This window comes from Chiloscyllium punctatum, chromosome 3 (assembly GCF_047496795.1).
Source record: "Chiloscyllium punctatum isolate Juve2018m chromosome 3, sChiPun1.3, whole genome shotgun sequence".
In the NCBI taxonomy this organism is placed as follows: Eukaryota; Metazoa; Chordata; class Chondrichthyes; order Orectolobiformes; family Hemiscylliidae; genus Chiloscyllium; species Chiloscyllium punctatum.
The window spans coordinates 28726871-28753771 of NC_092741.1; the positions used below are offsets into that span (position 1 = coordinate 28726871).

At 45.3% G+C, this 26901-nt stretch overlaps 1 protein-coding gene across 1 annotated transcript in view; it reads right to left on the reverse strand.

Moving 5' to 3' along the window:
* The window catches only part of gnmt (glycine N-methyltransferase), a 55256-nt gene extending 29009 nt beyond the window's left edge, over positions 1-26247 (reverse strand). Inside the window, exon 1 of the mRNA XM_072551006.1 lies at positions 25976-26247. Coding sequence (XP_072407107.1) covers positions 25976-26181 — 206 coding nt within the window. The 5' untranslated portion in view covers positions 26182-26247. The remainder of the gene's footprint in view (positions 1-25975) is intronic.
* Between the last annotated feature and the right edge of the window lie 654 nt (positions 26248-26901).

Sequence of the window (26901 nt, forward strand, 5' to 3'; positions counted from 1 at the left end):
GGGAGGGGAGGGAGGGGAGGGGAGGGGGGGGGGGGAGGGAGGGGAGGGGAGGGGGGGGGGGGGGGGAGGGAGGGGAGGGAGGGGGGGGGGGGGGAGGGAGGGGAGGGGGGGGGGGGGGAGGGAGGGGAGGGGGGGGAACAGGTGGAAGCTGGGTGAAGCCAATTCCAAGCAACAATCCTGCATTACTAAGTCAGAAAGAGCTAAAGGTAAGGTGATGGTAGGAGCTGCAGAAATTCAGGATACATGTTTAAGCTCAGGGTTCTTATAACTCAATGGTAGCTCGGAGCCAGGAGGTTCAAGTTCAAGACCTTACTGCTCCACAGTCAGAGTCATAGAGATGTACAGCATGGAAACAGACCCTTCGGTCCATCTCGTCCATGCCAACAAGATATTCCAACCTAATCTGGTCCCACCTGCCAGCACCTGGCCCATATCCCTCTAAACCCTATCTTTTCATATTCCCATCCAGATGACATTTAAATGTTACAATTGTACCAGCCTCCATCACTTCCTCTGGCAGCTCATTCCAGACATGTACCACCCTCTGCATGAACAAGTTGCTTCTTAGGTCTCTTTTATATCTTTCCCCTCTCACTCTAAACCTATGCCCTCCAGTTATGGGCTCCCTGACCACAGGAAAAAGACCTTGCCAATTTATTATATCCATATCCCTCATGATTTTATAAACCTCCATAAGGTCATCCCTCAGCCTCTGATGCTCCTGGGAAAACAGCCCCAGTCTATTCAACAGCTCCCGAGAGCTCAAATCCTTCAATCCTGGTAACATCCTTGTAAATCTTTTCTGAACCAGTACAAGTTTTACAACATCCTTCTGATAGGAAGGAAACCGGAATTGCATGCAATATTCCAAAACTGGTCTAACCAATGACCCGTATGGCTGCAAAATGACCTCCTAACTCCTATACTCAATATTCTGACCAATAAAGGAAAGCATACCAAATGCCTTCTTCACTATCCTATCGACCTGCGACTCCACTTTCAATGAACTATGAACCTGCACTCCAAGGTCTCTTTGTTCAGCAACACTCCCTAGGACCTGGACATTAAATGTATAAGTCCTACTAACATTTGCTTTCCCAAAATGCAGCACCTCGCATTTATCTAAATTAAACTCCATGTGTCATTTCTCAACCCATTGGCCCATCTGGTCAAGATCCAATTATAAACGGAGGTAACCTTCTTCGCTGTCCACCACACCTCCAATTTTGGTGTCATCTTCAAACTTAATAACTGTACCTCTTATGCTTACATCTAAATCATTTATATAAATGACAAAAAGTAGGGGATCCAGCACCAATATATGTGGCACTCCACTGGTCACAGGCCTCCAGTCTGAAAAACAACCCTCCACCACCACCCTCTGTCTTGTAGCTTTGAGCCAGTTCTGGATCCATATGGCGAGTTCTCCCTGTAGTCCATGAGACCAAACCTTGCTAACCAGCCTCCCATGGGAACCTTGTCGAACACCTTTGTGAAGTCCATACAGATCACGTCTACCGCTCTGCCCACAATAATCCTATTTGTTACTTCTTCAAAAAACTCAATCAAGTTTGTGAGACATGATTTCCCACTCACAAAGCCATGTTGATTACCCCTAATCAGCCCTTACCTTTCCAATCACATGTACATCCTGTCACTCAGAATTCCCTCCAACAACTTTTCTTTACGCAGAGAGTTGTGAATGCCTGGAATGTATTGCCAGCGGTGGTGGTGGAAGCAGAGTCATTGGGGATATTTAAGTGACTGCTGGACATGCACATGGATAGCAATGAGTTGAGGGTTGTGTAGGTTAGGTTACTATATTTTACATTAGAATTAAACTTCGGCACAACATCGTTGGCCAAAGGGGCTGTTCTGTGCTGTACTTTTCTATGTTCTATGTTCTATGTTCTAACTTGCCCACCACCGACGTCAGGCTCACCAGTCCATAGTTCCCTGGCTTGTCCTTACCACCCTTCTTAAATAGTGGCACAACATTAGCCAACCTCCAGTCTTCCTGCATCTCACCTATGACGATCAATTATATAAATATTTCAGCAAAGGCCCCAGCAATCACTTCTCTAGCTTCCTACAGAGTTCAAGGGTACACCTGATCAGGTCCTGGGAAATTATCCACTTGTATGCATTTCAAGACATCCAGCATTTCGTCCCCTCTAATACGGACATTTTTCAAGATGTCGCCATCTATTTCCCTATATTCTATATCTTCCATGTCCTTCTCCACAGTAAACACCAATACAAAATACTCGCCCATTTTCTGTGGCTCCACACAAAGGCCACCTTGCTGATCTTTGAGGGGTCCAATTCTGTGCCTGGTTACTCTTTTGTCCTTAATGTATTTGTAAAAACCCTTTGGATTCACCTTAACCCTATTTGCGAAAGCTATTTCATGTCCCTTTTTTGCCCTTCTGATTTCCCTCTAAAGTATACTCCTATTGCCTTTATACTCTTCTAAGGATTCACTCCATCTATCCTGTCTATATCTGACATATGCTTCCTTCTCTTTCTTAATCAAAACCTCAATTTCTCCAGTCATCCAGCATTCCCCACAACTATCCACCTTTCCTTTCACCCGAACAGGAAAATACTGTCTCTGGACTCTCATTAACTCAATTTTGAAGGCTTCCCACTTTCCAGCCGTCCCTTTACCTGTGAACATCTGCCTCTAATCAGCTTTTGAAAGTTACAGTTATAGAGTCATAGAGATGTACAGCATGGAAACAGACCCTTCGGTCCAACCCGTCCATGCCGACCAGCTATCCCAACCCAATCTAGTCCCATCTGCCAGCACCCGGCCCATATCCCTCCAAACCCTTCCTATTCATATACCCATCCAAATGCCTCTTAAATGTTGCAATTGTACCAGCCTCCACAATATCCTCTGGCAGCTCATTCCATACATGTACCACACTCTGCGTGAAAAAGTTGCCCCTTAGGTCTCTTTTATACCTTTCCCCTCTCACCCTAAACCTATGCCCTCTAGTTCTGGACTCCCCCACCCCAGGGAAAAGACTTTGTCTATTTATCCTATTCATGCCCCTCATGATTTTGTAAATCTCTATAAGGTCACCCATCAGCCTCTGACACTCTAGGGAAAACAGCCCCAACCTGTTCATCCTCTCCCTGTAGCTCAGATCCTCCAACCCTGGCAACATCCACGTAAATCTTTTCTGAACCCTTTCAAGTTTCACAACATCTTTCCAATAGGAAGGAGTCCAGAATTCCATGCAATATTCCAAAAGTGGCCTAACCAATGTCCTGTACAGCCGCAACATGACCTCCCAACTCCTGCACTCAATACTCTGACCAATAAAGGAAAGCATACCAAACGCCTTCTTCACTATCCTATCTACCTGCGACTCCACTTTCAAGGAGCTATGAACATGCACTCCAAGGTCTCTTTGTTCAGCAACACTCCCTAGGACCTTACCATTAAGTGTCTGGATTAGCGGTGCTGGAAGAGCACAGCAGTTCAGGCAGCATCCAAGTAGCTTCGAAATTGATGTTTCGGGCAAAAGCCCTTACCATTAAGTGTATAAGTCGTGCAAGATTTGCTTTCCCAAAATGCAGCGGCTCGCATTTATCTGAATTAAACTCCGTCTGCCACTTCTCAGCCCATTGGCCCATCTGGTCCAGATCCTGTTGTAATCTGAGGCAACCCTCTTCACTGTCCACTACACCTCCAATTTTGGTGTCATCTGCGAACTTACCAACTGTACCTCTTACGCTCGCATGCAAATCATTTATGTAAATGACAAAAAATAGAGGGCCCAGCACCGATCCTTGTGGCACTCCACTGGTCACAGGCCTCCAGTCTGAAAAACAACCCTCCACCACCACCCTCTGTCTTCTACCTTTGAGCCAGTTCTGTATCCAAATGGCTAGTTCTCCCTGTATTCCATGAGATCTAACCTTGCTAATCAGTCTCCCATGGGGAACCTTGTCAAATGCCTTACTGAAGTCCATATAGATCACATCTACTGCTCTGCCCTCATCAATCTTCTTTGTTACTTCTTCAAAAAACTCAATCAAGTTTGTGAGACATGATTTCCCACTCACAAAGCCATGTTGACTATCCCGAATCAGTCCTTGCCTTTCCAAATACATGTGCATCCTGTCCCTCAGGATTCCAACAACTTGCCCACCACCAAGGTAGGCTCACTGGTCTATAGTTCCCTGGCTTGTCTTTACTGCCCTTCTTAAACAGTGGCACTATGTTTGCCAACCTCCAGTCTTCCGGCACCTCACCTGTGACTATCGATGATACAAATATCTCAGCAAGACGCCCAGCAATCACTTCTCTAGCTTCCCATAGAGTTCTTGGGTACACCTGATCAGGTCCTGGGGATTTATCCACTTTTAACCATTTCAAGACATCCAGCACATCCTCCTCTGTAATCTGGAAATTTTGCAAGTTCTTGCTTAATACCATCAAAATTAGCCTTCCTCTTAATTAGAACTTCAACTGTTAGATCTGGTCTATCCTTTTCCATCACTATTTTAAAACTAATAGAATTATAGTTGCTGGCCCCAAAGTGCTCCACCACTGACACCTCAGTCACCTGCCCTACCTTATTTCCCAAGAGTAGGTCAAGTTTTGCACCTTCTCTAGTAGGTACATCCACATACTGAATCAGAGAACAAGGTAGAGAACAATTTTCTTGTGCACATTTAACTATGGCAGTCCCAGTCTATTTGGAAAGTAAAAATCCCCAACCATAACCACCTTATTATTCTTACAGATAACTGAAATCTTCTTACAAATTTGTTTCTCAATTTCCCACTGACTATTATGGGTTCAATAATACAATCCCAATAAGGTGATTTCCCTCTCTTATTTCTCAGTTCCACCCAAATAACTTCCCTGGATGTATTTCCAGGAATATCCTCCCTAAGTACAGCTCTAATACTATCCCTTATCAAAAACTCACTCTCCCTTCTCTCTTGCCTCCTTTTCTATTCTTCCTATAGTATTTGTATTCTGGAACATTAAGCTGCCAGTCCTGTCCATCCCTGAGCCATGTTTCTGTAATTGCTATGATATCCCAGTCCCATGTTCCTAACCATGCCCTGAGTTCATCTGCCTTCCCTATTAGGCCTCTTGCATTGAAATAAATGCAGTTTAATTTATCAGTCCTACCTTGTTCTCTGTTTTGTTCCTGCCTACCCTGACTGTTTGACTTGCTTCTTTTCTCAACTGTACCAGTCTCAAATTCATCTCTTTCCTCACTATCTCCCTGGGTCCCAACCCACTAGTTTAAATCAAGAGTAAGATTAAGATTAGGGCCAATCAAGGATAGTAGTGGGAAGTTGTGTGTGGAGTCAGAGGAGATAGGGGAAGTATTAAATGAATATTTTTCGACAGTATTCACTCTAGAAAACGACAATGTTATCAAGGAGAATACTGAGATACAGGCTACTAGACTAGGTGGGATTGAGGTTCACAAGGAAGAGGTGTTAGAAATCCTGCAGAGTGTGAAAATAGATAAGTCCCCTGGGCCGGATGGGATTTATCCTAGGATCCTCTGGGAGGCCAGGGAGGAGGTTGCCGAGCCTTTGGTATTGATCTTTAAATCGTCATTGTCTACAGGAATAGTGCCAGAAGACTGGAGGATAGCAAATGTAGTTCCCCTGTTCAAGAAGGAGAGTAGACACAACCTTGGTAATTATAGACCAGTTGTTGGTAAAGTGATGGAAAAGGTTATGGAGATAGGATTTATTATCATCTAAAAAATAATAATTTGATTAGGGAAAGTCAGCACGGTTTTGTGAAGGGTAGGTCGTGCCTCAGAAACCTTATTGAGTTCTTTGAGAAGGTAGATGAGAGTAAACTGGTTGATGTGATGTATATGGATTTCAGCAAGGCATTCGATAAGGTTCCCCACAGTAGGCTATTGTACAAAATGCGGAGGAATGGGATTGTGGGAGATATAGCAGTTTTGATCAGTAATTGGCTTGCTGAAAGAAGACAGAGGGTGGTGGTTGATGGGAAATGTTCATCCTGGAGTCCAGTTACCAGTGGTATACCACAAGGGTCGGTGTTGGGTCCACTAAATGACCTGGATGAGGGCATAGAAGGATGGGTTAGTAAATTTGCAGATGACACTAAGGTCAGTGGAGTTGTGGATAGTGACAAAGGATATTGTAGGTTACAGAGAGACATAGATAAGCTGCAGAGCTAGGCTGAGAGTTGGCAAATGGAGTTTAATGTGGACAAGTATGAGGTGATTCACTTTGGTTGGAGTAACCTGAATGCAAAGTACTGGGCTAATGGTAAGATTCTTGGTAGTGTAGATGAGCAGAGAGATCTCGGTGTCCAGGTACACAGATCCTTGAAAGTTGCCACCCAAGTTGACAGGTTGTTAAGAAGGCATACAGTGTTTAGCTTTTATTAATAGAGGGATCGAGTTCCGGAACCATGAGGTTATGCTACAGCTGTACAAAACTCTGGTGCGGCCGCACTTGGAGTATTGTGTACAGTTCTGGTCACCAGATTATAAGGAGGATGTGGAAGCTTTGGAAAGGGTGCAGAGGAGATTTACTTGGATGTTGCCTGGTATGGAGGGAAGGTCTTACGAGGAAAGGCTGAGGGACTTGAGGCTGTTTTTGTTGGAGAGAAGGAGGTTGAGAGGTGACTTAATAGAGACATATAAGATAATCAGAGGGTTAGATTGGGTGGACAGGGAGAGTCTTTTTCCAAGTATGGTGACGGTGAGCACGAGGGGGCATAGCTTTAAATTGAGGGGTGATACATAATGGACAGATATCAGAGGTAGTTTCTTTACTCAGAGTAGTAAGGGTATGGAATGCTTTGCCTGCAACGGTAGTAGATTCGCCAACTTTAAGTACATTTAAGTCATCATTGGACAAGCATATGGATGTACATGGAATAGTGTAGGTTAGATGGGCTTCAGATTGGTATGACAGGTCGGCGCAACGTCGAGGGCCGAAGGGACTGTACTGCGCTGTAATATTCTATGTTCTAAATCTTCCCAATCACCTGTAGCAAATCTTCCCGCTAATATATTAGTCCCCTTTCAATTCAGGTGATTTCCGTCCTTCTTGTACAGGTCACTTCTACCCCAGAAGAGATTCCAATGATCCAAAAATGTGAATCCTTCTCTCATACACCAGCTCCTCAGCCAACTGCTCCTATCACCTGCTTTATCCTTCTATTCCTACCCTCACTAGATCGTAGCACCGGGAGTAATCCAGACATTACTACCCTCGAGGACCTCCTTTTTAAATTCCTGCCTAACTCTCTGTAATCTCCCTTCAGAATCTCATTCTTTTTCCCTTCCTATGTGTACAATGACCCTGGGCCCTCTCTCCTTTCAGAACATTTCTGCACCCTCTCTGACACGTCTTTGATCCTGGCACCAGGGAGGCAACACACCATTCTGTCTTTTCGCTGCTGGCCACAGAAACGTCTGTCTGTGCCTCAGACTAGAGAGTCCCCTAACACAATTGATCTCTTGGAACCCAATGTATCCCTCATTGCATTAGAGCCTTTCTCGATACCAGAAACTTGGCTGTTCATGTTACATTCCCCTATGAGTCCATCACTCCCTACATTTCCAAAACAACATACTTGTTTGAAACAGAAGACTCCTGCACTACCTGCCTACCTCTCTTACTTTTCCTGGAGTTAACCCATCTATTTGACTGTATCTGTGACTTTTCTCCCTTTCTATAACTGCCAAACATCACACCCACTTGCTCTTGTAGATTCCTCATTGCCTCTAACTGTCGCTCCAACCAATCCATTTAATCTGTTAGAATTCACAACCAACAGCATTTATTGCAGATATAATCCTCAGTAACACATCAACTCTCCCTAAACTCCCACATCCGGCACAAAGAGCATTTCACTCTACTAAAGGCCATTTTTCTCCTTCCAGTCTACAGACCCAGAAAATAGCACCATTTTGTTCCTCTACAAAACACTGCTCCAGGCTAGCTTAATGCTTATTTATATTTATAAGTTTAATCAAGAGACATATCTCAATAAAACATTTAATCAAGAATGAACCCACTCTACTCAGTATTGTGAATTTACAACAAGGCTATACATAAAACTATTTACTTAACTGTTTCTGAGCTATGACCTCTCCCAAACAGGTTCCTCCAAGGTCAGTTGTGAATTTCACTGTTTGTTAATTCTCCCGGATGCACTTCAATGTCCAGAGATATATGCATTTAAACAGCAAAAGCAGTAACTGTGCAGGTTCACTGCTGTGTCAGCAGTGTGGGTGGGTGTCTCTCTCTCTCTCTCTCTCTCTCCCCTGCAGTGACCTCACCATGTGCTGCCTGTTGTCTGTCCCTCTCCCTCTTAAAAGTGCCACTGTTTTGACTTCTTTTTCTCCAAAATTCCAAAACAATGCAATAGCATATAAAACAGTAATTGCTGCTCCTGGAATTCGAGGAAATCACCTCCAACACCCAAAATACCTCAGCTTGTTACAGCCATGAATATTTCCCATCCTCCATCTTGAATTACCCAGAATCACAGGTTGATCAGAAAATATCTACAAGTTCTTGCTCCTGATTTATATGTTCATGTCGAGGCACAGGGTATCAGGGTCAGGTTTGGAGGTGAGACCGCAACACATCAATCGTGAACATATTGAATGGGTGAGAAGACCTAGAGGGGTCGAATGGCTGACTTCTGTTCACAACTTCTGCGTCCATGTGAGGTTGGTTTTTTGTACTGATAGGTTTCAGAGTGCAAACAACACCTGCATACAATATAGCTCAAACAAAATCCTGAGCCAGCTGGCTGGATTATAGATTGGATCCTGCATGTTAGGACTGCCCAGAACTGATTGTACCTTGGAAGAGGATGGACGCTCCATTGTTTCTGTGATACATTTCTGTGATTAAGAAGATGGGGAGATGCTCAAATATTGGGAGCAGTGCAGAGACGACCCTAGGACAAATCCCTGGATCTGGATTTTATGAATCTCACCAGAGGAGGATTCTGACATCCGTAATATGACACAAACAGTGTGCGCGTGCGCTTATGCATGTGTGTGTATGTATATGCAGATGTGTGTATGCTTGTGTGTCTGTATGTGTGCATATGTGTATGTGCACACGTGTGTGTGTGCATGCATGTGTGCATCTGTGGATGTGTGCACATGTGTCTGTGTGTGCGCGAGCGCATGCATCCGTATGTCTGGGTGTGAGCGCGTGTGTGGGAAATGAGCCATTGGGTAGCCATCTACCCAGCCTGTGATCAATTCAAGCCATTAAGTGGCCTTAAGAGTCTGAGTCTGACCGCTGTTGGGATTGACATTGTAGAGAGAGACACTCAGGCCAAGCACTCAGCTCAGCAGCTTTCATAACATGGGTTTGTACAAGGTAGTTTGAGGTGGGGGTGAGGGTGTGGGGGTGAGGATGCAGGGGTGAGGGAGAAGGGTAAGCTCCCAAAATGTTCTCCTAGGCCTAGAATAGGGGCATCCTCAGGTCATGCATCTCGCCTTTCCTGTTTCTCCTCATCAACTCCCCAGTGTCCCTCGCCGATGTTCCTCCATACCTCTTGAAGCCCTTAGAAGTCTGATCTCAGTGGCATCACCCCCAGCGTTCTCACATCATCACCAATACCTCCCCCACCTCACTCCCTGTGCCATTTTCCCTTGCCCTGCCCCCCCCAATACATTGGGAAAACAAAGCGTAGACAGGGTGACAGCTTCACAGAACACCTACGTTCTGACCACAAAAAGTGACCTCGTGCCTCCTGTTGTTTACCATTTCAACATCCCACCGTGTACCCTGGACAACAGCTCTGTCTCAGGCTCAATACAGTGCTCCAACGAAGGTCAGCACAAGCTGGTAGAATGGCCTCATATTTTCTGTTTGGGGACCATGCCGCCTTCAGGACTCAACATAAGTTCAATAATTTTAGGTTTGGAGCACCTTCTCCCATGTCCCTACCTTAAACAGCACACACACCAAACGTTGTCATTAGCTTGCTGCTGCCACACCCATCCCATTGTCAGCCACCATTAGCAGCTATTGATTCTCCCAGGCTGACCTTCGCCCACTCCTTTGTCTATCCAATTGTGGTTTCTTCTCTCTTTGGGCTCTACCTCCAATAACAGTCTACTCCTCCCCCCTCTTCAGCATATGTACACTAACCTTTTCCTAGCTGCAATCCTCAAGTACGACCCAGAACATTAACTCTGCTTTCTCTCCACAGATGCTGAGACCTGCTGAGTTTTTCCAGCAATTTCAGTTATTGTTCCTGATTTCCAGCACCCGCAGTTCTTTGGTTTTGTTTTTGAAAGGTGAGACTTAGCCTGATAAATGAAAGGGTGAAACATTAATCCACCCTCTCTGCAGCTCGATATTCTGATAAAATCACCAAATGACCTAAAGGGGAGTGCAGCAGGTCAGGCAGCATCCAAGGAGCAGGAGAATCGACGTTTCGTGCAAAAGCCCTTCTTCAGGAATGAGGAAGGTGTGCCCAGCATGCTAAGATAAAAGGTAGGGAGGAGGAACTTGGGGGAGGGGCGTTGGGAATGCAATAGGTGGAAGGAGGTTAAGGTGAGGGTGATGAGGGTGGGGGCGGAGAGGTGGGGAAGAAGATTGCAGGTCAAGAAGGCGGTGCTGAGTCGGAGGGTTGGGACTGAGATAAGGTGGGGGGAGGGGAAATGAGGAAGCTGGAGAAATCTGCCTTGTGGTTCATCCCTTGTGGTTGGAGGGTTCCTAGGTGGAAGATGAGGCGCTCTTCCTCCAGGCGTCGTGTTGCCATGGTCTGGCGATGGAGGAGACAAGGACCTGCATGTCCTTGGCAGAGTGGGAGGGGGAGCTAAAGTGTTCAGCCACGGGGCGGTTGGGTTGGTTAGTGCGGGTGTCCCAGAGGTGTTCTCTGAAACATTCCGCAAGTAGGCAGCCTGTCTCCCCAATGTAGAGGAGGCCACATCGGGTGCAGCGGATGCAATAAATGATGTGTGTGGAGGTGCAGGTGAATTTGTGACGGATATGGAAGGATCCCTTGGGGCCTTGGAGGGAAGCGAGAGGGGAGGTGTGGACATAAGTTTTGTATTTCTTGCGGTTGCAGGGGAAGGTGCCGGGAGTGGAGGTTGGGTTGGTGGGGGGTGTGGACCTGACGAGGGAGTCGCAGAGGGAGTAGTCTTTCTGGAACACTGATAGGGGAGGGGAGGGAAACATATCCTTGGTGGTGGGGTCTGTTTGGAGGTGGCGGAAATGATGAAGAATGATACGATGTATCTGGAGGTTGGACAGCCATCTGGGTTGTTCGGTATTGGATGGCTTCCTTCTTCAAAGACCGCAATTTCCCCTCAGACATGGTTGGCGATGCTCTCCACCGCATCTCCTCCACTTCCCACTCCTCCGCCCTTGAACCCCACCCCTCCAATCACCACGAGCCTCCAGATACATATCATCCGTCGTCATTTCCGCCACCTCCAAACAGACCCCACCACCAAGGATATACTCCCCTCCCCTCCCCTATCAGCGTTAAGGAAAGACCACTCCCTCCGCGACTCCTTCGTCAGATCCACACCCCCCACCAACTCAACCTTCATTCCCGACACCTTCCCCTGCAACCGCAAGAAATGCAAAACTTGCGCCCAAACCTCCCCCCTCACTTCCCTCCAAGGCCCCAAGGGATCCTTCTATACCCATCACAAATTCACCTGCACCTCCACACACATCATTTACTGCATCCACTGCACCCGATGTGGCCTCCTCAACATTGGGGAGACAGGCCGCCTACTTGCGGAACATTCAGAGAACACCTCTGGGACACCCGCACCAACCAACCCAACTGCCCCGTGGCTGAACACTTTAACTCCCCCTCCCACTCTGCCAAGGACATGCAGGTCCTTGGCCTCCTCCATCGCCAGACCATGGCAACATGACGCCTGGAGGAAGAGCGCCTCATCTTCCGCCTAGGAACCCTCCAACCACAATGGATGAATGCAGATTTCTCCAGCTTCCTCATTTCCCCTCCCCCCACCTTATCTCAGTCCCAACCCTCGGACTCAGTACCGCCTTCTTGATCTGCAATCTTCTTCCCCACCTCTCCGCCCCCCAATCCCCTATCACCCTCACCTTAACCTCCTTCCACCTACTGCATTCCCAACGCCCCTCCCCCAAGTTTCTCCTCCCTACCTTTTACCTTAGCCTGCTTGGCACACCTTCCTCATTCCTGAAGAAGGGCTTATGCCCAAAACGTCGATTCTCCTGCTCCTTGGATGCTGTGTGACTTGCTGCGCTTTTCCAGCAACACGTTTTTCAGCTCTGATCTGCAGTCCTCACTTTCTCCTAAAGGGGAGTGGCACACTAAGTTCCTTTGAAAGAGGATTTTCAGCAGGAGGCAGCACTGAAAGGAATCTTCCCTGATTGCATCATCTTTCATGCCCCCACGCCAAGATGTCAAGACGACAAAAGCAGTTGTAAATTAATGACTGTTATTACACACTGTACCAGCTCCAGTTGTGTTGAGTCACAGTCAGTCCTCACCAGTACATAGTTAACTTTGGCATCTGCCTACGTGATCATCCCAGTTCCAAAATGTAAAAGATTACGTGTAGTTAATTCAGGGCAATTTGAATGCTGTTCCTGATGGATGTTGGCTTGTAACATGGTGGCTCAGTGGTTAGCACTGCTGCCTCACAGCACCAGGGTCCCAGGTTCAATTCCAGCCTCGGGAGACTGTTTGTGTGGAGTTTTCACATTCTCCCCATGTCTGCGTGGGTTTCCTCCCACAGTCCAAAAATGTGCAGGTCAGATGAATTGGTCATGCTAAATTGTCCATAGTGTTAGGTGCATTAGTCAGAGGGAAATGGATCTGGGTGGGTTGCTCTTCAGAGGGTCGGTTGGGCCGAAGGGCCTGTTTCCACTCCGCAGGGAAACTAAACCAAACTAACACAAGCTACCCAGTGATACCCATCCACTGTCACACACGCGTAAAAGACCATGAAACAAAATTTCACTATCTGCCATGGTGGGATTCAAACGCCTGTCCTCAGATCATTAACTTGGGATTCTGGTTTACTCGAACACTGACTCTGTCACTACACCACCAACTGCAGAAAGCATTCTTAATAGTATGGAGTGCCTAAATTAACAGAATACAGCAGACAATTAGGCCATTTGGCCCATCATAGCTCTGCCACCAGTTATGACCCCTGCAGGGGCTGATAATGTTTTTATTACTTATTAATTTGTGGGATGTGGGCATCAGTGGCTGGGCCAGCATTTATTGCCCAGCCCTAGTTGCCCTTAAGAAGGTGATGGTGAGCTACCCTCTTGAACTGCTGCAGTTCATCTGCTGTAGGTTGACCCACAATGCCATTAGGGAGGGCGTTCCAGGCTTTTGACCCAGCAACAGTGAAGGAACAGAGACACATTTCCCAGTCAAGATGATGAGTGGCTTGGAGGGGAACCTGAAGGTGATTGTGTTCCCATGTATCTGCTGTCCTTGTCTTTCTAGATTGAAGTGGTCATGGGTTTGGAAGGTGCTCTCTAAGGATCTTTGGTGAATTGCTGCAGTGTAACGTATAGGTAGTACACACTGCTGCTACTGAGCGTCAGTGGATGCTTGTGGATGTAGTGCCAATTAAGCGAGATGCTTTGTCCTGGATGGTGTCAAACGTCTCGAGTGTTGTTGGAGCTGTACTCATCCAGGCAAGTGGGCAGTATTTCATCCTGACTTGTGCCTTCAAGATGGTGGACAGGCTTGGGGAGTCAGAAGGTGAGTTACTCACTGCAGTATTCCTTGCCTCTGACCCACTCTTGCAGCCACTGTGTTTATGTGGTGAGTCGAGTTGAGATTTTGGTCAATGATAACTCCCAGGCTGATAGTGGGGAATTCGGTGATGGTAACACCATTGAATGTCAAGGGGCAGTAGTTGGATTGTCTCTTATTGGTGATGATCATAGCCTGACATTTGTGTGGCATAAATGTTACTTGTCACTTATCAGCCTGGATATTGTCCAGAACTTGTTGCATTTGACATGGACAGCTTCAGTATCCTCGGATACTATTGGAAAAGAAACTCAAGTTTCTACTTAATAGGTGAAAGTATGACAAAACGTTTAAGACATTTACTGTCACAAATGTAAAAACTCAATGACATATGCAACTTATACTTTAACTCACAGAATGGAATGCCCCATTTTATTTATAGCACAATCAATGTAAAATACTTTAAAACTCTGGGTCACACAGTCCTTTAAGTAATCATTCAGTTTTCAGATACCAGTCCAATATGACTCTTAGCTTCCAAGAGTTTGCTGGATGAATCTTCCAGATTAATTTTATCTCTTCACACATTAAGTCTTACCAATGAATGCACAAACTCCCACCAACAGTCCAATATGATGAGGCTAAGTATCTTGTTTCATACAGCTTTTCTACATGTGATTAGATTAGATTAGATTACTTACAGTGTGGAAACAGGCCCTTCGGCCCAACAAGTCCACACCGACCCGCCGAAGCGCAACCCACCCAGACCCATTCCCCTACATTTACTTCTTCACCTAACACTATGGGCAATTTAGCATGGCCAATTCACCTGACCTGCACATTTTTGGATTGTGGGAGGAAACCCACGCAGACACGAGGAGAATGTGCAAACTCCACACAGAGAGTCCGGGTCTCTGGCGCTGTGAGGCAGCAGTGCTAACCACTGTGCCACCGTGCCGCCCATCTACTAGGAGAAAGTGAGGACTGCAGATGCTGGAGATTAGAATCAAGAGTGTGGTGCTGGAAAAGTACAGCAGGTCAGGCAGCGTCCGAGGAGCAAGAGAATCAATGTTAGTGCTTATGCCCGAAATGTTGATTCTCATGCTCCTCAAATGCTGCCTGACCTGCTGTGCTTTTCCAGCACCACACCCTTGACTTTACTTCTACTGCACATTGGCATCCTGACTGAATCAGAGTTTTTAGTGACATCTTCCAATCCTTAACCTCTCAAAGCACACTTCTATGGTAACATGCATCACATGGCCCATGTATCCACAGAGATGGTGGTCAGCTCACATCGAGAGACCTATTACCAAAGTTACAGACAATTTAAAGCACAACTGTTTACAGCCCAACATCCTGAAAGCTTTTCAGACACTTAATTCTGTTCATGTTAGTACACGGCTTACTGCAATTGCCTTCAAGTATAAACACCTTGAACCTCCTTACCAGCCAAAAAGCATCTAGGCCTTCCTTCATCACCAAGATGCTTGACAGGTACACTTCAGCAGAGGTTACATGATCCCCAGATTTTACCCTAAATTTAAAAATTGTCCTCCCAAAACAATTCCAGGCAGAAGAAACCTAGGTTGGATGACAAAGTGAGGTTAGCAGGGCTGAACGGAACATGCAAGGAGTTTGGGAACACAGACTGGCATTTGGGAGTATAATATCATAGCTACGACCAGCTGAAAGATGGGCACGATTGGCAGGTTATAGATTCATGGTTATAGATTAATCAAATGACCCAGAGAAAAGGATAGAAGAGGAGGGAAGGGCAACAGTACTGATCATGGAATCAATAATAGCAGTGAGGAGAGATGATATCCAGGAAGGATCATTAAATGAGGTCATATGGGTGGAAATAAAAAAAACACGAAACAGACAAGCTTGGGTGTATCCCATACACCTCTAAAGAGTCAACATATCTGCCTACTAACTCCAAGAACTTTCTCCTGAGTTTAATAACACAGAAGCGTCCAACTACATCTAGTTGCCAAACAGCTTTCTTCAGCACAGATCTCAGCTCTGCCTTTATCCGTCTTCGTGTCTAACTAACTGTGACCCATGTTAAAAATCTTTTAACTTTTCATTTTAACTTTATACACCCCAGTCCAACACCGGCATTTCCAATTCATAACTGTAACCATAGAACTGCTCTTAAATATAAGTAATATTTTGCCACAGTCACTTGTGCCAGCAGAGGGATTCAAATGTAACCTTGGTACTGGCTGTCCCTGATGTTTATAATGTGTACCAAGTGCTGGCTCTGACAGCACCGTTAGTGCATTCAAAAGAGAAGCAATTGCAATTAGTTTTGACACCTTTCCAACCTATTGACTGAAGCACAATACATTCACTCTGCAAAAAGCAATTCTCATCAAGACCCAATATCAATATACCTCCATTTAGCAAATATTATAGAGTCATTGAGTCATAGAGATGTACAGCACGGAAATAGACCCATCCATCCACCTCATCCATGCCGTCCAGATATCCCAACCCAATTGAGTCTCACCTGCCAGCACCTGGCCCATACCCCTCCAAACTCTTCCTATTCATATACTCTTTCAGATGCCTTTTAAATGTTGCAATTGTACCAGCCTCCACCACTTCCTCAGGCAGCTCATTCCATACATGTACCATCCTCTGTGTTAAAAGGTTGCCCCTTAGCACCCTTTTATATATTTCCCCCTCACCCTAAACCTATGCCCTCAAGTTCTAGACTCCTCCACCCGAAGGAAAAAACTTTGTCTGTTTATCCTATCCATGTCCCTCATGATGTTATAAACCTCTATAAGGTCAACACTCAGCCTCCGATGCTCCAGGGAAAACAGCCCCAGCCTGTTCATCCTCTCCCTATAGCTAAAATCCCCCAACCCTAGCAACATCCTTGTAAATCTTTTCTGAACCCTTTCAAGTTTCACAACATCTTTCCGATAGGAAGGAGTCCAGAATTCCACATAATATTCCAACAGTGGCCTAACCAATGTCCTGAACAGCCACAACATGACCTCCCAATTCCTGTACTCAATACTCTGACCAATCTACTCAATATTCTGAGAAATTCAAGCCTCTATTGAAACCCTTCGTGAACTTTCAAAATCTTATCCATGGGATTTGGGCATCACTGTCAAAGCAAGTGGTTATAGTCCATCCTGAGCTGTCCTCAACAAACTGGTGGTCAGTTAGCTGCAGACCTGTTGTGGTCCCTGGGACATAGGTACACACAGAGTGCTGCTAACTAGGGAACCCTAGGATTCTGACCCGATGGCAGTGGAAAAAACAATACTAAAGTTCCAAGCAAGGACAATGTGTGACTTGGTGGGGCATTTCCTGCTAATAATGTTCCCTTGCCCTTGTCCTTTGAGATGGCGTGGTCATAGGTTTAGTAGGTGTGGTTGAAGAACCTTTGCAACTTACTATATCTTATTAGAAGTTGCCCTTGATGGGGTGTCTATAGGAGAGAAATATTCTGTAGAACACATAGCCGAGTGCAAAATATTGGGAAGTAATGTAAGCTTGCTACGTTGTCTCAATTTCACAGAACAATGTTCTCATTGTCCATTCAGATTTGCACACCATGGAGATTCCATGAGGAATGCCAGAAATTTTTAGAACCCTTTAATAAGAAGACCATCTTCTCTGCATCGATTACCAAGAATTTTTGCCATAACGTACTGGAAATGCAGCTCCACTATTACCACAGCGGGCTCTGACATGAAAAGGTTGCATCCAAATTTAAATGACTAATGAACCCTGGTTAAAAGTAAACACTCATCATGGAGATATTGATCCTAAGTTTGAAGATGTCACAAAGATAGGTAGAGGGTCAGGTCGTGTGGAGGAAACAGGGAGGCTGCTGGAAGGCTAGGACAGGCTAGGAGTATGCTCAAAGAAGTGGCAAGTGGAATACAGTGTTGGGAAGCGCAAGTTATACATTTTGGTAGGATGAATAGAGGCGTAGACTATTTTCCAAGCGGGGAAAGGCTTTGGAAATCTGAAGCACAAAGGGAATCAGGATTGTCTTAGGATTAACATGCAGTTAGGAAGGCAAAGGCAATGTCAGCACTCATTTCAAGTGGGCCAGAATACAAGAGCAGACACTGCATTAGAATTACTGTGAGTAATTTTAGCCCCCGTATCTAAGGCTGGTATAGGAGAGTGTCCAGAGGAGTTTTACAAGAATGACCTGGGGAATAAAGGGCTTTTCATGTGAGGAGTGATTGAGGACTCTGGGTCTGTACTCAACAGTGTTTAGAAGGATGAGGGAAATTCTGACAGAAACTTATAGAACACTCAGAGGCCTAGAGACATAGAGAAGATATTTCCATCAGTAGAAAAGACTAGGACCTGAGGATACAGCTTTAAAATGAAGGGACCACCCTTTGGAACTGAGCTGTGGAGGAATGTCTTCAACCAGAGGGTGATGAAACTGTGGAACTCATCTCTGCAGATGACTGTGGAGGCCAAGTCACTGAGTGTACTTAAAACAACGATAGATTCTTGATTGGCAAGGGGATCGAGGGTTACAGGAAAAGGCAGGACAATGGGGTTTAGAAATCAATAAGCAGTGATTGAATGGTGGAGCAGGCTCAATGGATAAATGGTCTAATTTTGCTCCTTATCTTAAGATCTTATGGTTTTACAATTTCTGTACTTAACAAGAAAACAGCTAATGATCGTGAACAGATTGCTTTAACCAATGGCAAAAATATACATAAGTGATAAGTAATAGCTCCCTACAACTTAAACTCTACTCTTTTTTAATTAAAACCCTGTACACGTGCAAACACGCAGACAAATGCAGACTAGACACAAATATTACTGGTGAAGAAAGAACAAAGATAAAGTCATCCAGTACAGTTCTGGCACCAGTCTGGATTACAGGAAACACTAAGTTATTTTCCTTCAGTTCCAATCAACTCCTCGAGGAGTAAATGAGGTTGTAGACACTGTGATTTTCAACCTTTCATTCACTGCTTGAGAATTTGACCATTCAATGTCACTGAACGTGGTTTTACCCGAGAGAGAGTGCAGCTAGCTATTCGGGATTTAGTGCACACAAAACAGAGAGGGAAGGATAACTTTTCTTCTTCACAGGCTGAATGTTTCAACTGCAATGTCCAAACGCAAAGCTGTGGTCACTCACCCAAGAACCAATCAAGATGCTGTTACATTGCTGAGTACTTCTGAAAACACAACTGGTCCTGCTCAAAAAACCAATCCAAAGGCTGTCATTGGCAAAGCTGCACTGAACACATACAAACACATACACACACCGCCCACTCTCCACAGGAGCAGAGGTATATAGCATCCTCTACACTGCTTGATTATGACATTACTGAAATTCAACACACAATGAGTTCTAGTAACATTTATTTTTAAAATGGAACTATTCCTTCCACAGTCCCTTGGTTTAAAATAGTATCTTTTCAAGTTGATAATCCAAAGACAATAGTTCTTAAATGATTCACAGAATCCCTACAGTTTGGAAACAGGCCATTTAGCCCATCAAATCCATGCTGATCCTCTGAAGAGAATCCCACGCAGGCTCCCCATACTACCCTATTCCTGTCACTGTCACCCCGCATTTCCCATGGCTAATCCACCTAACTTACATATCTTAGAACACTATGGGCAATTTAGCATGGCCAATCCACCTAACCCGCACATCTTTGGACTGTGTGAGAAAACCTATGCAGACACAGGGAGAATGTGCAAACTTCACCCAAGGCTGGAATTAAACTGAGGTCCCTGGTGCTGTGAGGCAGCAATGCTAACCACTGAGCCACTGTGTCACCCTTTTAACCAGAGTCAATGGTGTTTCATTGGCAAGTGGCACATTTAATCTGTCAAGGCGAGATGTGTGACTGGGCAGTGGTTATAATTACAAACAGTGACAGTGAGTGGAGAATCCAGCACCTTTGTATCAAGAACATTAACTCTGTTTCTTTCTCCACAGCTACTGCCAAATCTCCTAAGCTTCTCCAGCATTTTCAGTTTTCATTCTAGAACCCCACCAGCATCTGGACTATTATTCTGCTTTTATTTTCCCTTCTTTCTGGATTTAACATGACACACTGGAAGGCAAGAGGGGGAACTCCCTGAAAGTGTCTGGGACAGTGCCCACATTCTGTGGAAGTGAAAGCACCAAAATGGAATCAAGTCCAAATTGGTCCACTGGAACGATAATGCTGGGAAAAGAGCACCATAAAACCAGCCAGTGAATCAAACCGGGCTCCAAACGGTCCCACTACTTCAGCAGGTGGTTAAAATTCCATTCCACAGACAATTCTGCACTTTTTGGAAATTCTTGGGTTAAAAAAAAGTATCTTTTGATTTTGAGATTGAGGCGTTTTATGATTCTGTATTTCTTTCTAACAACATTGAAAATAGGAGCTGGAGGAGGCCATTCATCTCTTTGATTTTGGCTGATCAGAACCGAAAAGCAATGGACTTGATTGTAACACCCAAATGAACGGCCGTTTGGCACAATCACTGGATAATGTGGACTGAGCGAAACCAATTCCATTGCAACGAGATGATTTTAGGGATTGCCTTCCACATTGCTATTGATCCCTTTTGCCTTTTAGAAGTCACCAGCAATCCATTTCCTCAGATCTGGCTTTCTGTTAAGCTGTGAACAAATGGGGATGCCCAAATTGTCTACAAATGTCTCCTATGTGCAGCCATTCGGATGAGCCTTCATGGGTCCCAGTTTGTTTTATTCACAAATCAAAAGCTTCAAACACAAAAGCTAGGTCACATGAGCTGGACAGACTGAGTTTTTGTTACGCCGCTCGCACCCCACCCCCACCACACCATCAGCAACCCTGAACTTATGCCTGTGTGTATGCAGACAGTCAATGAGATAGCTAAGTCATATTATATTTGTGCAGATACTAGAAAGCATGAAATGCTTTGGAAACTTCCAGCTGCAGAAAATGAAAACAGCTAAAAAAAATCCCAGGGAACCAAGGATGGTGGCCATTTGGTTCATTGGGCCAGTATGGATTGCTTTTGTAAAAAGGTTCCAATTAGTTCCACTCCTGAATTATCTTTCCAAGTCATACACAATTCCCTTTCAGATACTTCTGTTGAATTTATCATGTGAACAAGTCCATCATTCACATTTCCATCAGTGAACCTTTCAGACAAGCATGTTCTACTGAAACAATGAGAGCCAGCCTGAATGTGATGTTCCCAATTTTCTGCAGCATGATGGCTTTGTAAAATTCACCTTAATGTGACAATCTGCTGAGCGACTTTGGGCTAAAAAAAAATTACATTTTAAATAAGGGTTATTCTTAATTACTCTACTCTGCATTTTTTACGGCACCTTTTACTACCTCAGGACATCCCAAAGGTATTCACTGTTTCAAAACTAGAAATAAGCCAGTAAATTTGTGCACAGCAAGCTGCAACAAATAGTCATGGGATAAAAGATTCAATAATCTGTTTCAGTAACATCAGTTAAATGAAAAATACTGCTCAAGACACTAGCTTCTTCTCAGAATACTGCTGGGACTATTCTTTACCTAACTGACAGCTACCTCCAACAGTGCGGCACTCCCTCAGTACCACAATGGAGCAACAGCTTAAGGCTCTTTGCTTAAGATACTGAAGTGGAATTTGAAAGTCTATCCTTTTGATTCAGAAGAGGGAATAGGCTGTTTATAATCCAAGAGTGCCACTTGGATTATAAACAGCCCATATTCCTTGTCTAGAGAACCTGGCATGCTGTTGTTTTCTTGCAGGTCGGTATTGAGGCTTGGTCCAAAGATCTGCAGGTTAGGTGGATTGGCCATACTAAATTGCCCACAGTGTCTAGGGATGTGCAGGCTAGGTGGATTAGCCTTGGGAAATGACAAGGTAACAGGGATAGGGTCGGTTTGAGTGGGATGTTTTTCCATGTGGACCCACAGTTCATTTGGAGGGATTCTGGGATCTATAAGCCCTCTTGGTGCAGACAAGCCTTGGGTTTACATTCAGCAACTCCTTGTGATGGTTCATGATTTTGACGCCTAGCACTTATTTCAAGCATAAGTTTCATCAGAGATTATACGTGGGACATGGAGTCATGTTGTAATTTAGTCAAGATATCATCGAATGGATGGAACAGGCTCAAGAGCTCAAATGGCCTCCTCTGATCCAATGTTCTGACAATCAATCTTCAGCAGAAACAGTTAGAACCACAACAATGAGAATTTATACATTTATGTAGCACCGATAAGGCAATAAAGCATCTCGAGGTGCGTCACAGGAGTATCGCCAAACAAAATATCACACGGAACCTCAGAAGGAGAGGTTGTAAAAATGGGAGGTTGTAAGGAAGTGCCACAAAAGAGGAAAGTGCATGTCAAAGTCTTAAGGACAGTTTAGGCTATTTAGGGCTGAGATGTGGAGGAATTTCCTCAACCAGAGACTGCTGAGTCTGTGGAATTCTCTGCCGCAGAAGGAGGTTGAGGACAAAACACTGAATAATTTCAATACAGAGTTAGGTATAGTTCTTATTGCCAAAGGGATCAAACAGAGAGAAACAGGAACAGGGAATGGAGTTGGATGATCAGCCATGATCATACTGAATGGTGGAGCAGGCTCGAAGGGCCAAATGTCCTCCTCCTGCTTCTATTTTCTGTATTTCTAAAGAACAGCGAGTCCTGAATGGTGCTTCAGAGCTTTAAGCCTGAGCAACTAAAATTGCAGTCATGAGTGGTGGAGAGATTAAAATCGGGGTTGCTCAGGAGGCCTGAATTAGAGGAATGAAGTCAACTGGGAGTGGTCAGATTGCCAGGGAAAGGGGGTCCCACCATAGTCCTGGAGGCTAGAGTGTCCACTTTGGAGATAGGTGAACTCTTCCAAGCTGTTTGATGCAATAAGGTCTGCAAGATGATACAACTCAAGCTGAGGAGTGGTAATCTTTAGATTTAACTGCACAGAGTACACAGGAACCCATAGAACGTCCAAGGACCCAATAAAGTTTGGTAATGCGATCAAATTCAAGATAGAGCTTATGAGGGAACTAAATTATTTGGTGGGTGGTGATGGGGGTAGTTGTCAAAGCAGGAAACAGTAGGTTGTGTGCAATTTTTAAACTCTGGTTTCAGATCATGTGCAAGAGCAGGGTTATGGTAATACTATAACTAGTTGACCTTAGCTGGATTATTATTGCCAAGTCTAGCCATCATACTCCTGGTTTAATTTTGTTTTTTTTATTCTTGTTAAACATGTGCAAAACCCCGGAGGGGGCATGGTAGCAACACAATAGAAAAATAGCCACGATGAGCAACTTAGGACATCTGGAGGCACCAGAGATGCTGGAATTGTTCACTTATGAGCAGAGGAAGCTAAGCAGAGATTTAATAGAGGCATTCAGAATGTTAAGGAGTCTTTGTAGAGAAGATAGGCCAAAACTGCTTCCATAGGGGAAGGATCGTAAAATCACACAGCATAGAAACAGACCCTTCGGTCCAACTTGTCCACACCAATCAGGTATCCTAAACTGAACTAGTCCCATTTGCCTTTGTTTTGCCTATATCCCTCTAAATCCTTCCTATTCATGTACCTGTCCAAACATCTTTTAAATGTTCTAATTATACCCAGCTCTACCACATCCTCTGGCAGCTCATTCCATACATGCACCATCCTCTGTGTGAAGAAGCTGTCCCTCAGGTCCCTTTTAAATCTTCCCTTCTCACCTTAAACCTATGCCCTCTAGTTTTGGATTCCTCTACCCTCAGAAGAAGACCTTGGCTATTCACCCGATTCATGCTCCTCATGATTTTATAAACCTCTATAAGGTCACCCATCAGCCTCCGACGCTCCGGTGAAAAAGTCCCAGCCTAACCAGCCTCTCCTTATAACGCAAACCCTCCAGTTCCAGCAACATCATTGTAAATTTTTCTGTCCCTTTTCTAGCTTAACTTACCCCTTAGTCATAAGCACTTGACATTATTTCAATGGTCACTTTTGACTTTATTAATCTATCTGCCAGGGACATTTACCTTTTGCAGTTTCTATCTTTTTAAACACACTAAAATGTAATAAACAAACAAAGAAAATTTACAGCCCAGGAACAGGCCCTTCGGTCCTCCAAGCCTGAGCCGATCCAAATCGACTGTCTAAACCTATCGCCCAATTCCTAAGCATCTGTATCCCTCTGCTCCCCACCTGCTCATGCATTTGTCCAGTTGCATCTTAAATGAATCTACCGTGCCTGCCTCTGCCACTTCTGATGGCAACGCGTTCCAAATGCCCACCACCCTCTGTGTAAAGTACTTGCCGCATGTATCCCCCTTAAACTTTCCACCTCTCACCTTGAAAATGTGACATCACATTATTGAATCCTTCATGGGAAAGAGCTTTTCTCTATCCACGCTGTCTATATTCTCTGACAGTCACTTATGCTTTCTGCTACTCCACCAATCTTCGTGTCATCTGCAAACTTGCTGATCATACCAACAGTGCTCTCTTCCAGATCATTTATGTATATTACAAACAACAGTGGCCCCAATACTGACCCCTGTGGAACACCACTGGTCACCTTTCTCCATTTTGAGAAATTCTCTTCAACTACTACTCTCTGTCTCCTGTTGTTCAACCAGTTCTTTATCCACCTAGCTAGAACACCCTGCACACCATTTGAAGAATTTTGCCTGAAGAATTTTATAGACCATTTTCGAATATCTTTCAGTTTGGAAGAAGTTGCAGTGGATTCAGACATTAACTCTGCATTCTCCCTCCACAGATGTTTCCGAATCTAGAACAAAGAAAGAACAAAGAAAATTTACAGCCCAGGAACAGGCCCTTCAGCCCTCCAAGCCTGAGCCGATCCAAATCCACTGTCTAAACCTGTTCCCAAGCATTTGTATCCCTCTGCTCCCCACCTAGTCATGCATCTGTCCATACGCACCTTAATCTAATGTTCTGCACTTGAATGCACACCGAGTCTGCGTTAGAGCTGCTTAATGATTCTGCATTTGAACTGGCCCAGTTCTCAATGATTCAGAGTTACTTGTATATAAAAAACCATTGCATTCTACAAAGCACACATGAATGGATCTGAACATTCCAAGTCTATGAAACTGAACTGACTTTCATTATCTGTGAACTTTCCTGGAGACAATCACTTCTTTGAACAGTTTCCTGCTATTGGTAGTTTGGACCAACTATCTCAAAGAGCATTATAAAATTACTAGCTTCTCACTCAGTGATGACACTGTTTTAAGATCACTCGGCAAATGTAAGGCACAGGAGGAGACACTTTGACTCATCATGCCAGTGACAGCACTTTGAAAAGCTCAGAACAGTTCCTCAACAAAGTGCTCTTCTTCCAACACACACACCTGCACACACACACAGTTATTGTGATGCTGACCACATAACCACTGCTAATTGTTGTAAAAAGACATCTGGTTCATTCATGTCCATCAGGAAAGGAAATCTGGCATCCTTACACGGTCTGGCCTATATGTGACTCCAAACCCACAGCAAAGCAGGTGACCTCTGAGCAATTCGAGATGGGCAATGCTGGATGAGCCAGTGTTGTCCACATACCCATGAAATCATTTTTTTGTATGTCTCCTTATTTCCCTGGAATGTGCTCAGATGCAATACAGACTAAATTCGAAGGAAATCTGGCAATAAATACCTACAGGATAAAAATCTTAAACAGCAACTTTATCACGGGCTAGTTGAGTGCAGGTCCCAGTTGGTTATCACCACCAACCAAGGCATCTGTTCCAGGCTGCCAGTGTTTGGACAGGGAGGAACGGACACACAGATTAAAAAGGGGGTAACCGTCACGCATCCATCTGTATCTGTTTGAACACAATACAACTCCTTTAAAATAAACCAGTTAGATCCATCCCGCTAAGTGTGCAGGCTGTTTCCCATTGCTCAGAGGGGTTTGGCCAAACCAGGTTCCATATGGTGAACCAACCATTAAAGCCAATACGGCATGGACTGGAGTGGATGATCTCGCAAATCAGTGGAAGCTTTGCCCAGTTGGACAAGCTTCACTTTTTTTGGGTTGAGGATTTGAAATTGGCTCTGGTTGTACCAGCAACCTCTTCTGTGTGTTAACACACACGCTGCTTTAAAGGGGAGCTGAAATAAAGCGCAGGATTTAGGTTCCCGTGTCGATTCTGTGGGGAAAACCAGCGGGGGGTGTTTTTTAAATATGAATGCAATTTATTTTGCCAGACTGGATGAAGCTGAGTGTTCCCCTACCCGGTACCACACGCCACGTCCAGGACCCGTTGACACTGATGCTGTCGGAGCAGTTGCACTACGGCGCTGCGGTACTCGTCCGTGCGGCTCCTCGTATCGCCAATGTACAGCTGCCAGACCTTGGCCGCTCTGCCGTCCGCGTACTGGTCTGGCAAGCCCACCGCGGCCACCCCGAGTGACCGGGTCCGGTACACGATGTCCACCATATCCCCGAGCTCGGACACGCTTCACACCCACGGAAACAAGGCTCAGCGACAACAAAAAGGAATACTTCCAGCCGCGGGACAAAATAAAAGCTTCTCCGGAACTCCCCCCCCCATAACTTTCTCAGCCAATCAGAGGCGCCGGTACAAGCACACCCTCCCGCACTGACCAACCCCCACCCCCTCACTGACCAACCCCCACCCCCTCACTGACCACCCCACCCCCACACAGACCACACCCACCCCCCCTCACTGACCACACTCACCCACCCCCTTCACTGACCACACCCACCCTCTCACTGACCACCCACATTGACCACATCCATCCCCTCACTGACCACCCCACCCCCTCACTGATCACCCCACCCACTCACTGCCCACACCCACCCCTCAATGACCACTGCCACCCAATCACTGACCACACCTACCCCCTTCACTGACCACACCCACCCTCTCACTGACCACCCACATTGACCACATCCACCCCCTCACTGACCACATGCACCCCCTCACTGACCACACCCACCCACTCACAAACCACACCCCTTCCTCACAATCCACACCCTTCCCCCACTGACCACACTCCTCCTTCACAAACCATACCCCTCCCTCACAAATAGCACCCCATCCTCACTGACCACACCCACCCACACACAAACCACACCACTCCCTCACAAACTGCACCCACACACACAGACCACACCCCACCCTCACAAACTGCAC